The sequence below is a fragment of the Sus scrofa genome, chromosome 18, assembly GCF_054392235.1.
Source record: "Sus scrofa isolate SSC_HxYL_T2T_F1_AM1 chromosome 18, Sscrofa_HxYL_maternal_Yorkshire_Landrace_v2.0, whole genome shotgun sequence".
NCBI lineage: Eukaryota > Metazoa > Chordata > Mammalia > Artiodactyla > Suidae > Sus > Sus scrofa.
In genome coordinates this window covers 48,932,344-48,946,968 of record NC_139400.1, presented here as the reverse complement: position 1 = coordinate 48,946,968, position 14,625 = coordinate 48,932,344, and the positions used below count along the sequence as shown (strand labels likewise).

At 37.9% G+C, this 14,625-nt stretch overlaps 1 protein-coding gene across 30 annotated transcripts in view; it reads left to right on the top strand.

Moving 5' to 3' along the window:
- BBS9 (Bardet-Biedl syndrome 9) overlaps nt 1–14,625 on the top strand; it is a 444,711-nt gene that overhangs the window by 357,951 nt on the left and 72,135 nt on the right. For all 30 annotated transcript variants that reach the window (XR_014834269.1, XR_014834283.1, XR_014834268.1 and 27 more), the window contains one exon: nt 9,297–9,479. Coding sequence is in view for 13 of the 30 variants with exons in the window: in XM_085005856.1 (XP_084861982.1) it covers nt 9,297–9,479 (183 nt within the window). In the remaining 17 variants the exon portion in view is untranslated. The remainder of the gene's footprint in view (nt 1–9,296; nt 9,480–14,625) is intronic.

Genomic DNA, 14,625 nt, shown 5'->3' with positions numbered 1-14,625 from the left:
GGAGTTAGTTTCCCTTCTGCTGATTAAGTTACATCTCTACTTGGTGAATAAACTTTGCAGAAATGGTAAAATTTGTCTCTATGTCATTTGTAAATGATTTATTATCTTTCTCATTTAACATTTTTTATGTATCAATGGTATATATTTTAAAAGTTCCAGCCAAAGTTTATATTCTAGTACTGCCTACCTTTTATATTGTTCTGGGCAGAACATTAAAAAGGAAAAAAAAAAAGGATTCTACAGTATATATTATAAAGAAATTTCTGAGGAATAATTTGTTTTTCTAAAACTAGTTTTATATGAATTCTCAAGGCATTTGGCAAGTGTAGATTGGTGTCAAGGAAAATTGTAATCCTAAACCAGAAAAACCATCATGGCTTCAAAGAGTCACAATGATCATACCTTGCTGTTCCAAAGTGTCAGGTGATGTAGGCAATTAGCAGATCCCTTTTTATGAAGAAAATTTGTGCAATTGAAGTTTTTTACTGAATGGATACACCTTCTCTGTTTTAATAGCTACCCAAAATGGTTGCGTGGTTAAAAATGTATTCTAGTCCTGGGTTTGGTTTAGAAGTTTCAGCTAAATGCAGATTATAGGGGAATTTTAGCTTTTTACCTCATGTGAGGTGGAATAGAATGTAATCCAGTCCCCCATCCTATTTATAAAAGATAACATAGTAGCAAAAGTAACTAAGAATTAGATTCTTGGTATACCTCTGAAGTAAAAACCCAGAATTCTCTTTTATCTAGCTAAAGATTCAACACAGAGATAATGAAACACTTCTTATATGCTTGTCTGGCATTTCAATCATACCCTTTCTCTTTTCATGTTGAACATTATTTCATTGTTTTGGGAAAATAATAATTCTTTTGGATACAAATTGTATCTTTTCAGTCAAATAAAAGTTTAGACCTGGTAAAACTTTTTCTTCTTCCTTATTGCAAGGCCTTTGCCATGTTGGAATCTGCAGCAAATGCCATCACAAATAACGTAGTTGAGTATGAAGCATGCCCTATTTCTTGCCTGCTTCCAACGCTCCCCTAGATTTAAACTGTCTTTCTAACCAAAAAGCAGCCATGTGAAGAATAAATTCATTTCAGCAGTCATTAGAACTGTGTTATAGCTTAGCATTAGGCAACTGTGGCTAAAGGTGAACTGGAGAGTTTTTTTAAAACATAGATGACAGATATATTGAGGTAGGCCTGTTGTTTCCATGTGACATCACTTGAGTTCCATTCAGATTGGAGCCTGACAGTGCCTGATTGAGTGTGTCTAGGATTTAAGGGGTAGTTTCGCATGGCTACTAGTTTTGTGCTGGATTTTTAGGTGGACTGACTTTGAGGTTCAGCAATTCAGCTGGCATTTATGGGACACCCACTGTATACCAAGTACTGGAAAATTTAGGGCATGTTGGGAACCTATCAATTGCTCTTTTTACCCTGGAATTTTCTGGGCCAAATATGAGTTTTATTTTCCTTCTGCCTTCTCCTAGTGTAACTTTATAAACAGTTTATTCAGATCACCAAATTTACTAGCATTTTCAGTAAGGTACAGAAGAAAATCAAACAATGTCTAGTTCCCTGATTAACAAACCTCAGAGGATTTCTAGAAGTCACATCAAGCAAAGTTGTGTGTCTGCGCATGTGTTTGCATAGAATTGCTAAAAAAGTCAGAAAGGGAATTTAATACCTGGAACTTACATAGCTTTTACTAATGTATTTGAAATGCAGTCTCATGTTTTACTCTGAAACCTAATTAAACTTCTTCTTCTTATTATTATTTTGTCTTTTGTCTTTTTAGGGCCTCACCCATGGCATATCAAGATTCCCAGGCTAGGGGTTTAACTGGAGCTGTAGCTGCTGGTCTACACCACAGCTCACGGCAATGCAGGATCCTTAACCCACTGAGCAAGGCCAGGGATCCAACCCACAACCTCATGGTTCATAGTCAGATTCATTTCCGCTGCACCACGACGGAAACTCCCCTCTCATTATTTTAAATAGCTTTATTGAGATATAATTTATGTACATACAATTCACCCACTTAAAGTGTGCAACTTAATGATTTTTAGTATATTCACAAGGTTGTGCAACCATCACTGCAATCTATTTAGGACATTTCATCCTCCCTAAAAGAAACTTCACACTCATCAGCAGTCACTTTCCATTCCCTTCTGCCCACTACCTACCCGCAGCCCTGAACAACCATCAGTTTGCTTACTGTGTTTAGAGATTTGTCTGTTCTGGACATTTCATATAAATGGAATAATACAATATAAATAATAGAAGCCAATCTCAAAAAAAGACTGGTTGTAATTACTTCTTTAACTTAATGTTTTTAAGGTTTATCTGTGTAGTAGCATGTATAAGTACTCCATTTCTTTTTATGGCTGAATAATATTCCATTATACAGATATGCCACATTTAATTTATCCATTCATCAGTTGATGGACATTTGAGTTGTTTCTATACTTAGGCTGTTATAAATAGTACTTCTGTAAACATTTGTGAATAAGTTTTTGAGTGGACAGATATTTTCATTTCTCTCAGGCATAAATTTACAAGTGGAATTGCTGGGTCATATGGTAACTCAATGTTTAACTTTTTGAGGAATTGCCAAATTGTTTTCAAGAGTGACTGTACCATATTATATTCCCACTAGCAATGTACAGGCGTTCCGATTTCTCCACATCCTTGCCAATGCTTGATGTTGTTCATCTTTTTACCTCTCTCATTGAATTTTCATATTTCTATGAATTAATCAAAGAAAAATGTTCTTCTTATTATTTTATAGAGTAAAAACTCCAAAACAATAGACATTAAATGAGAAGCTCAGTATGTGTACGAATAGAGGGGAAGAAGAGGCATGGATCATCTAAAAGTAATTTAAAAGTTTTTGCATCTGACACTTAACAGCTATGTTGGATGGTAAAGATATTTCTCACCTCTTCATTTTAATGCTGATGAAACTAGAGCCCTGAAAAGGGAGGTACATTGAACACTGACCCAAAGCTGTTTAGTAGGGAAGCCAGGACTGGAAGCTCTGTCTCCTTGGCTCCTTGTTCCAGCACAGCCTGTTGCATTCTGCCCTGGGGGTGTGTAAACTCATCCATATCATAGGAACTCCATCTCCTCTGCTCATTCATCTATGCTGGCCTTTTATTAAAATAAACCTATCTTAACTTGTATGGGGTATTGGAAGGCCAGCAAAGTTGAAACCTCCCTTTGGGGAACTTCTGATAGAATTTGTTCCACGTATTGCCTATGATGAAACTGATGTACAGGCAGAAAATTAATCAAGCAGTGTTACTTGGTGACATTTCTTGGGTCAGACTGCTTGGATGTGAATTCTGGCTCCGTCACTTACTAATTGCTTGACCCTTTCTTTAATTCTGTTTATTTTTTCAAAATGGGGGTAATACTAGTATCCACATCATAGAATTGTTTTGAGAGTGAGATGAGAGAATCCCTATAACTAGGTTAGCACAGTGTCTGGCTCCCAGGAAGCCCCCAGTCAATGTTGACAATTATTACTACATATCGTCAATATGCTTAGACCACTGAAAACATTGTAATCTGTGATTTATAGGAAATAAATCAATCATCCCTTTTTAAGAAGTAGCTTCATTAAAGGAGCAGGCCTACAAAAAGCTGTTTTCTAAAGCCTTCATAATTCTGAGTTATATGGACCATAATAAAATTACTTTTCTTAAAAGAAAAAAACTTACTATGTTAACTTCCCATCCTTTATAAATTATGAACTAATTTCCTTTATACTGTAACTGCACAGAAACCAACCTGGAAATTTCGACCTATGTTAAAAGCCCCAACAATGAGAAAACATAATTAAAGCACATATATACCTGTTATGGACGCAATACATTAGTGGTGTTTTTCCTCAGTATCTTTGATTATCAAGATAAAAACCCACTGGGTTATTTAATGGGGCCAACTGTGTACATTTGTGTGCCAGTGCAGAAGAAAGGGTACCCAGTGGGGAATCAGAAGGCAGGATTGCAATCCCTGCCCTTCCCCACCCTAGTTCATGACCACAGGCAGTGTGCTCATGGGGGCATTATGCTCGTCCCAGCTCTAAGCTTCTGTTTCCCCATCTGGAAGTGGGAGCCAAGGGGATCAATGATTTCTATCTCAGAGGGTAGTAATGACGACCAAATGATGATCTGGGGATAATAGCACTAGCCCAGTGCCTGTCCCACAGTTGGGGCTCAGTAAATGACAGCCATACAGCAATGTAATGGGGTTCTGTATGCCGCACATGAGATTTGGAGGCAGATTCAATGGTAAGTTCAGTGGTAAGTTTAGGTGAAGAAATTGGACATGTCCATGTTCACATAGTATGATTCATGTCTACTCTGCTGTTGCTGCTGCTGCTTTCCTGTAACCAATTTTAGAGCCTATCTTGGCAGCTGGAAGTATTTGGGATTAATTTCACACTCACTTTATGAGTTGAGCATTTTCCTGCAAGCAGCTCCCCGGGCCTCTGTCTCATTACTTTGGCATCAACTGATATGGCAGTTGGACAGAGATGTCCTTTGGGGTCTCCATTTTATTTGGAACCCCTTAATTTGAAAAAGCAAAACAAAGGCCTTCGACACATCGTGCTTGCAATCATTAGCATTTATTGTTTCCTAAACCCCTCCCTTTCTGTTGAGCGCCAGGGAACACACGTCTTGTACAGCCAGTGAGGAACACTGAAAAATCACTCTCCCTTGTTAAGCCCTAGCAGCTGGTTGGCCTCATTTCTCAGTTCCAGGTGAGCTGCGAGATCCTCTAGGCCTTGGTCAGACAGATCTAAATCTTGATGGGTCTAGTTTTTCCATCCTTTTTTACTATGTTAATTCTGCTAAATTCATTTGGCTCTCATGGAGAACAAAGTAAACTTGGCTGTTACGTGAAAAGCTAAATTGAGAACACGGAGCTCTGTTTAGTATTTCATGTTGGCCAGTAGGTCAGGAAGATTTTCCTTGGGGGTAATTTACATAAGGAATTGTTTATCCCACTTCTTTCCAATTTCTGTGACCATTTGGGGATAGCAGAGTCTTTCCACAATGACACAGAAATATATCCAGATCCAGTGAGACTGAAACTTAGAGAAACGGTACTTCTCCCAGATTGATGTATTTTGGGTCTTGCTCAGGAAAGATCCTGTGGCTTGGGCTGCTGTCTCACTAAGAAGTCATTCTTCCACCACAGCTGTGTTTAGCAAGTTGGGTGGGTCCACGAACTGACATGCTGTTACACTTAGTAAGAATTTTCCCTTGATAGTGAGGAACGTGCATAAAAGCCTTGCTGAAGTCCCATTAAATGCCCCGAATATTTGCAATGATCCAATGGCTGCTTAGAGCACAGCCTCCATCAGAAAACACCCACACTCAGAGTACTCTGTGGCTCCCCAGTACCTGGAGCATTACGTACACACTCTTCACCTTGACAAGTTGCTTCCTCTGCAACAGTTGCCCAGATGACCTTTTTTGTTTCATCAAATGCTCTTCCCAAACTGGAATGTTTGCTCCTTCCTGAAAAGGAAGCCTTTGTGTTTGTGCTTTTTTTCTTTTTTGTCTTTTTAGGGCCGCACCCGCGGCATACGGAAGTTCCCAGACTAAGGGTCCAGTCGGAGCCACAGCTGCCGACCTACGTCACAGCCATAGTAATTCCAGATCCAAGCCATGTCTGTGACCTATACCACAGCTCACAGCAACACCAGATCCTTAACCCACTGACCAGGCCCAGGGATTGAACCTGTTGTCCTTATGGATTTTAGTGGGGTTCATTACCACTGAGCCACAAAGGGAACTCTGTGCTTTTGTGCTTTAGTGCATCTGCTCAGGCTGTTTCCTTCCCTTTAGAAGCCCCCTTACTTGGTATCTATTCTTAAGGACAAATTTGAGGTGCCTCTTCTCAGTGGCATGGCGGTAAATAGTTAATAACTGGTTTTCGGGGAGGAACAGGGTGGGTGGGAAGCCTAACTTTATAACATTCAATGATTTGCATGGTGTAAATATCCACCATGGTTGATTTCAAACTTCTAGGGTGAGGTCACTTCTAGGGTGAGTCAGGAAGAGATGGGCAGTAGCCTCCCACTGCAGAGTGTTTCCAGCATATAGATGCAATAGGCATAAATAACCTCAAGGACTTAGATAATAGTAAAATAATTAGGAAATAGTGAGTTTTGAGTATTTATTACCTTTGTTTTCATGAACATTTAAGTTTCTATAATTTTTAGTAACGGCCATGTTCAACAGCTGGATCACAAAATTCCTGACAAATGAATAATCGGGGAGAAGACAAATTAGGAGTTTGGAATTAACATATACACACCACTATATGTAAAATAGATAAACAGCAAGGACTTGTATAGCGCTAGGAACTATACTCGGAAAGATTGGAAAGAATCTGAAAAAATATATATAAATAATATGTATGTATTATGTATACTTTTACTCAGTTATATATATAACATATGTATAAAACATAATGTTGTAAATTAACTATGCTTCAATAAAAAATTTTGAATAATCTTTCTCCTCAGCTGGTAGGAGCTATCTGAGCCCATTCTTTTTCCTTCCACACTCACACTCACTCGTAGTTAAGCACTTCCATAAGGTGCTTCAGGACGCATACAGACTTTAGAGGGAGAAACTCCAAGTTTGAATCCTTAATTTGCAGTTCCCAACGCAAAATGAAAATGCAGGGCCTTTGCTAAAAGATATAAGAAAGTGCTGTCAAAACAGTGGTTAAAATATAAAGCTCTCTCCTTTCTTCAGTGGCCTCTCACACATTTTCTAGTGGTGTTTTTACTTATTATTTAATGTCATTCCAAGTAAGGAAAAATAAAAATTTTAGGTTGTTAGCATGAATCTTACAATTAATCTTACTGTTGTGCAGTGCCAGTTTTAAATACGAATATGAGTGTATAATTCTGAGTCAGTGAGTGTATTTTTTCTGATCATGTCCATGCTCCATTATCCTACTGACTTCACTTACAAAGCACAAATTAAAAAATAAAATTATTAAGAATTTCAGGAGAGATAGCAGGGCATTAAACAAAGCATGGAACCCTTCTAAGCATAGGCTCAGCTGGCATGCCCTGTGTATAGTACTGGCCACATTCCCGCCGAACCTCAGAGGCCTCATCTATAAAATACAGATCTTGCCAACCAGCTTGCCAACCAGGAGGCATGAGGATTGAAGGCAGTGATACCTGTTTGGCACAGAGCAGATTGCTTGGCATACAGTCCATGCTCAATTAACTGGAGGGATTATTATTAACATAATAATCATCATGTTAGTGGCATTTTCCTCCTTAATGCTCTATAGGGTCTTCCCTACATTGTCAGTGTTCGCCTCCTTGACCTATTTTGCTTTCTCCAGTATGAACTCTTTGAAGGTAGAGATTAAATCTCTGCTGAGTTCTCTATAGTGCTTCCTGCAAATTCTTGCACATACCTGGCACTCAGGGGATATTTATCACCTTGATCTTTGTATGATTTGGTCTTATTGACAATAAGCATCTGTGTCAAAAGCATCTGTGGCCCCCACAATGAGGCTTAATTGGTAACATTCACAGGGAGAAAAAGAGTATAAACTTTGACTTTAACAGGAGTCAGTTGTAATCATGGTTTGGGTGGAGGAAGCAGATGATTCCAGGTGTTTTGGTTTAAGGAAAGTGGCCTCTCTGTCTCTTCGAGGGGACTTCTTAAAGTAATGGGGAAGGGATGAGTTCCAAGGCTCATTTGAGTAAAAGAGGCCCCAGGGATATTAACTCTGGCCCATAGTAATCTGTCCCTTAGCTAGCTTCTTTCACACTTACTTTCTGTTCTGCACAATTAGAACATTATTACAGTAATGCTTCTTTCCACTAATTGGTTTTGTATGTATGTTTCCTGTCCAACAAATTGTAAGATACGCATGGGTTATAGGATATCATGTACTTTTGAATGCAAATGCAAAGTAGCACAGTAGTAGGCATGCAGTAAGCAGTGCACTTTGTTGTGTTGCTGACCTTGGTCCAAACTCCCCGGGCTCCTTGTAGAGCTAATTGTGAATTGAGATTGCCTGTCATAACTCCTGCAAGTCCTCAACCAAGTGGCAAAGAATCCTGGCTTGCCTGACATTGTCAGGCAACTTCATTTACTTTGCCTTTCTCTAACCTACATCTCTTTTCCAGTATCTCCCAGACACTCTGAGGATTGCCCTCCTGCAGCCCCTCTCCTACATGGAATTTGGGAGACCACAACAGCTGTAGACTGTACTTGTTTGAATGATGATTTTTTAATAGGCCCTTTGGGCCAGTGTCAGTAAGCCATGAAATATCACCAAATGGATCATCTGCACTAGATTTCTGAAACTCATCTGAGCTCTAGTCCCTCAAGCTGGCAGGGACTTGTAGAAAGGAGCGCACATTGCTCTGGATTTTGCTCTTCCTGTTCTAGGGGCTGTCAGACGCCTTGAGCCTCTGGGCCAGTCAGTTCATTACTTTTAATGAGCACAAAATTCACCAAGACATTAAAATAAAATAAAACACCAATGGGCAGTCTTGGATGTTCTATCCAATTGTTACTTTAGTCCTTTTTTCCACAGGATTATTCAAGAGGATGAAAAAAAAAAAAAAAAAAGCCAATTCTACTGCCAATTTTATCCTAAGTAGATTTGGCATTGTAAAGCTAACACACCATGAACATTTTTTTCTTTCAGGTCCCAGTGGGCTGGTGCCTGACATTTGTGTTAAAAATGACATTACTGGTCAAATGTTTGAACATTATCTACCTTTTGGATGTGATAAAGAAATATTGGATATCCCAATAACATATAAAAAATAAAAGTCAGAAAGTTATTTTCTAAAAAGGGTATATTGGAGTTATTATTTTAAATTACAAGGCATATACAGTTATTTGATAAGAATTTTAAAATTGATCGATCTCTGTGACTGGTAATAAAGACTGTAATAATTGTATTAGAGGTTACTTATATTATCATATATTGTAGAAGGTGAATCAGTGGTGAAGTGGACATTGAACAGGGTCCCCATTAAGCAGTTTTCGTGGATATTTTCATCTCTTGGCCATATGGATTTGGAATTACTTTGGGCATTTTTTTTTTTAACGAAGGAAGTGAGCAGATGAATGATAACTTTTATTACTCAACATAGCTTGTGTTTGTGGAAGACAAAGTTCATCAAGTTGTTTTAAAGAAAAACAAGAATGTGCCAAATGTAATTTGTTGGGGGGCTCAAGCATTGTGAAATTATCCCTAACTGAAGTTTGTAATTCCTGCAGGTAATCGCTCTAGCAGATGCAGTAGAGGAAAACCAAGGCAATCTGTTCCAGTCATTCACCAGGCTGAAAAGTGCCACCCATTTGGTGATTCTGCTGATTGGGCTGTGGCAAAAGCTTAGCGCCGACCAGATTGCTATTCTGGAAGCAGCATTTCTGCCTCTGCAGCAGGATGCTCAAGAATTGGTAAGGATCCTTCAGTGGTAGTAGCCACCATTATAGAAAAGATTGCGGTTTTAAGCAGATGTCACATGGCTATCATGTTTTCTAAGGTATCATATAAAGGATTGGTTTTGATTTTTTTTTTAACCTAAATCCTGTTTTCCTTTTCTTTAAACCATAATAAAAGTGTCAAGTAAAGGCCTTTTTTTCTAGAGCTATTTTAAAAATAGGTATATAGTCCATTTTTATGTGGTATCCAGTCTATTTTTTATGTGCTTTTCAATCACCTAGAAGCCAGGGAAATAGTCATTTGACTGCCTGAGTGATGGCAGTAAACCTTCAGATTAGCTAATCCTTTCCTTTTCCACCAGAGAAAACAGTTCAGCCATTTTAATTTGCTCTGCATTCTTAAATTTAAGTGTTACTTCAGGGGTTAGTGAGAACTGAGGTGGCCTTGCTAAAAGACATGAATATTTTGTTATATTTATATAATTATATGTAGTTTATAAGCTCTTACTCTTTGCCCCTTTGAATAGGCAGTTTAGAACAAAAATGGGGAAAATGGGGGTTCATACCTGGAGTTTTGGGTGGCAGAGGACATAAATAAAAACATCTTAGATCCCTTGAATTGTTGAGGTATATGACCACCAGGTGCCATTATTGTGTTTCTTATTTACGAAGAAATAATATACTTGGAAATGAGACCCTTGAACTTATTTTTTGCATTGGAAGAAACCATTTCCAGAAAAACGTCATTTCAGATCCATTTTTGAACACAAATGGGAGAACATTACACTAAAAATAATAGCACCAAAAATAGAATATTGGGGTATTTACTAGGTACTAGGTGTTCTTTTAAGTTTTTCACAAGGATTATCTCATTTAATCTTAAACATGGACCTATAATGTAATTAAGGTTCTATTTTCATTCCCCAAATTTACATATGGGGAAATTTAGGCTTTGAGAGTTAAGTACCTTTCTGAAATCAGTGAGTGGTAGAACCAGTATTGCGATCCGAGTCTCTTTGCAACCAAAGCACATGTTTTTAACCTGTCTGCTATAGTTTAGCAAAGTCATGAGCATGATTTTGAAAATGATAAGCTTTTTCAGTTGAATCTATTTTTCTAAAATTGGGTGGAAGGATTGGCAGAGCAGAAGAAAAAAAAATCAAGCTATATTTTATATCCTAGACAAAATAGTAAAAATAAATTAGAAAAAAAAATTTAGAGTACACATTTTTTTAGGTTGATAATATTACAGCTACAGTTGACCTTTGGAAAGCTAAAAATGTACTCTGTGATAATAGAAAGTAAAGAGTAGAATGGTTGGGATTGTATTAATAAGAATAGTAATTATCACTGTCACTTATGAACTCTGAGTGAGTAGTCAAAAAGACTTGGGTAGCCTCAGATCCTGGTTCCACCACTTAATGGCAAAGTCTTTATGGTCAAGGCTCTTAACTGATCTTAATTTCTGCTTCTGTAGCTAGCTACAAGATGAAAACAATTATGTTACCTGCCCAAAAGTTTTTTTTTTTCCCCACAATCTCATATTTATTTTTGTTTGTTTTTATATAATGATTTTTTCCATTATAGCTGGTTTACAGTGTTTGTCAATTTTCTACTGTACAACAAGGTGACCCAGTTACGCATACATGTCTACATTCTTTTTTCTCACATTATTGTGCTCCGTCATAAGTGACATAGTTTCCAGTGCTACACAGCAGGATTTCATTGCTAATCCATTCCAAAAGCAATAGTCTGCATCTATTAACCCCAAGCACTCCATCCACCCCACTCCCTCCCCCTTGGAAACCACAAGTCTATTCTGCAAGTCCATGATTTTCTTTTCTGTGGAAAGGTTCATTTGTGCCATATATTAGATTCCAGATATAAGTGATATCATATGGTATTTGTCTTTCTGACTTACTTCACTCAGTATGAGAGTCTCTAGGTCCATCCATGTTGCTGCAAATGGCATTATTTTGTTCTTTTTCATGGCTGAGTAGTATTCCATTGTGTATATATACCACATCTTCCTAATCTAACCATCTGTCGATGGACATTTGGGTTGTTTCCATGTCTTGGGTATTGTGAATAGTGCTGCAATGAACATGTGGGTGCATGTGTCTCTTTCAAGGAAGTTTTGTCTGAATATATGCCCAAGAGTGGGATTGCTGGGTCATATGGTATTTCTATGTATAGTTTTCTAAGGTACCTCCATCCTGTTCTCTGTAGTGGTTGTGCCAGCTCACATTCCCAAGAATGCAGGAGGGTTCCCTTTTCTCCACACCCCCTCCAGCATTTATTTGTGGATTTATTAATGATGGCCATTCTTATGGTGTCAGGTAGCAGGATATAAGATTAATATTCAGAAATCAGTCACATTTCTGTATACTAATAATTAAATATTAGAAAAGGAATACAAAAATACAATACCTGATAAAATTGCACCCCCAAAAGTCAAATACCTGGGAATACACCTGACCAAGGAGGTAAAAGACATATGCTGAGAACTGTAAAACATTAATCAAGGAAATTAAAGAAGATGTAAAGAAATGGAAAGATATCCCATGCTCCTGGGTTGGAAAAATTAATATTGTAAAAATGGCCATACTAGTACCCAAAGCAATCTACAGATTCAATGCAATCCCTATCAAATTCCCTATGATATTTTTCATAGTATGAGAACAAACAATCCAAAAATTTATATGGAACCACAAAAGACCCAGAATTGCCAAAGCAATTCTGAGAAACAAAAACCAAGCAGGAGGCATAACTCTTCCAGACTTCAGGCAATATTACAAAGCCACAGTCATCAAGTCAGTGTGGTACTGGTACCAAAACAGACAGACAGACCAATGGAACAGAATAGAGAACCCAGAAATAAACCCAGACAGCTATGGTCAATTAATCTTTGACAAAGGAGGCAAGAACATAAACTGGGAAAAGGACAGTCTTTTCAGCAAGTATTGCTGGGAAACCTGGACAGCTGCATGCAAAGCAATGAAACTAGAACACACTCTCACACCATGCACAAAAATAAACTCAAAATGGCTTAAAGACTTAAATGTAAGACAAGACACCATCAAACTCCTGGAAGAGAACATAGGCAAAACATTCTCTAACATTAACCTTACAAATGTTTTCTCAGGTCAGTCTCTTAAAGCAACAGAAATAAAAGCAAAAATAATCCAATGGGACCTAATCAAACTGACAAGCTTTTGCACAGCAAAGGAAACCAAAAAGAAAACAAAAATACAACTTACAGAATGGGAGAAAGTAGTTTCAAATGATGCAACTGACAAGGGCTTCATCTCTAAAACATATAAACGACTTATACAGCTCAACAGCAAAAAAGCCAACAACCCAATGGAAAAATGGGCAAAAGACCTGAATAGACATTTTTCCAAGGAATATATACAGATGGCCAATAAGCACCTGAAAAAATGCTCAACATCCCTGATTATTAGAGAAAGGCAAATCAAAACTACCACGAGGTACCACCTCACACCAGTCAGAATGGCCCAATATGTTTTTAATAAGAATTAAATAAGATAATTGAGTAGAGTGGTAATCATTAGAAGTGATTTATACACTTTATGTATATTATTTATAGTTCTTACTAAAGCCATGAAAGGTAGATATTACTACCTTTTCATGGTGATTTGTCTCCTGGACTATACTTGAGGGCAGGAAGTATTTCTTACTGATTTTATAATTCCCAATGCCTGGCATAATGCCTGATCATAGCGCAGTCAGTGTTTGTTGGGTGAATGAATGGAGATAAGGGTGAAAGCTAACGGGAGGTGGCTTGGCAGAATAGATGTGGTGGATCCAATCTGGAGCATGAGGAAGCACAGCAGGGCCAACTGTATAATTTATGGGGCCCAGTACAAAATGAAAATGCAGATCCTTTGTTCAGAAAAGTAAAAAAAAAAAAAAAAAAAAAATGCTAAAGTGCTGTTAAAATTGGTACTAAAAGCATAACTTTTAAATTTTTTCAGTCTCTCATCATGGTGTTTTTGTTTGCTATTTACTTACATTGTTCTAAACAAAGAAAAATTTAAAGAGTTACCATAGTGATGCAGTTTGTATTTTGTTGCTCATCCATGCAACCTGTGCTCATCTACTAACACTCTACTTTCAGCTTCCCTCTGAGTAAGGAAGGACTGAAGGAAAAGGAGCTCGGTATCACTCTATTTCCCTTTCCTTGTTATTTTCAGTGTAAGGGGTTGGATCATATAGGGAAGTTACAGGCGTCTAGTGGGTTTCCTTAGCATTTCTGTTTGAATCTATTGCCTTCTTTCTTCATTCAAAACAAGATCTGGTTCAAATGAAAAGCCTCTCAGGGCTGTCATTTCCTTCGCTGAATCAGTCTAGACGGAACAGGCCTTCCTCGTGCTTACTCTGAGTCTCCATGAACTCCCACTCATCCTGGGGCCACAGGAATTCTGAGCTCATGGGGCTGTGTGTGAAAAGGGGGAGAGAAGGGGAGTGCATATATATTGCACATGTTTTCCCTTTTCCACATGCTTTATTGTCTCATCAAACTTCATTTATAAAACACAATTTAAAAGGTAAAATTATTAAAAATTTCAAGATGGTGCCCACAAAGCATTAAACAGAGCCTAGGGCCCTGTGCAGTCACACAGCTCACATGCTCCTGAGGCTGGCCCTGAGGCACAGTTAGACCCAAAGGAAGAATTTCCTAGAAATAAACATTCTCAAATGTAGGAATTGAGTCCCAAGAGAGATTGTGGTATTTCCGACTCCAAAGATCTTTAAAAACAGCCTCATTTGCTGGGAGTATGTAAGTATGCTCATCCCTGAAGGCAGGTGGGTGGCTTTAACATCTTCTCAAGGCCCTCTTTTACTTGGCCTCTGTATTCTCTGCTGTCGTACTTCCCAAAACATGTAAGGGAAAATTACTTCAACTCTCTTCTGAATTTGGTGAGATTAGAAGGTGTGTGTACTCATTACGACTATTGAAGTCATTAATGAGACAGGAATTTGATAAAAACATAACTTGGAGAAGAATGAATCAAAAAAGACATTTTAATACTGCTTGTTATGCTGTTCATCTTTAATTAGGTTGTGGTATTCACTTTGGACTTATACTGTTGAGACAGCTTATATATCTTGAGAAAAAAAGGATCCTTTTTCATTC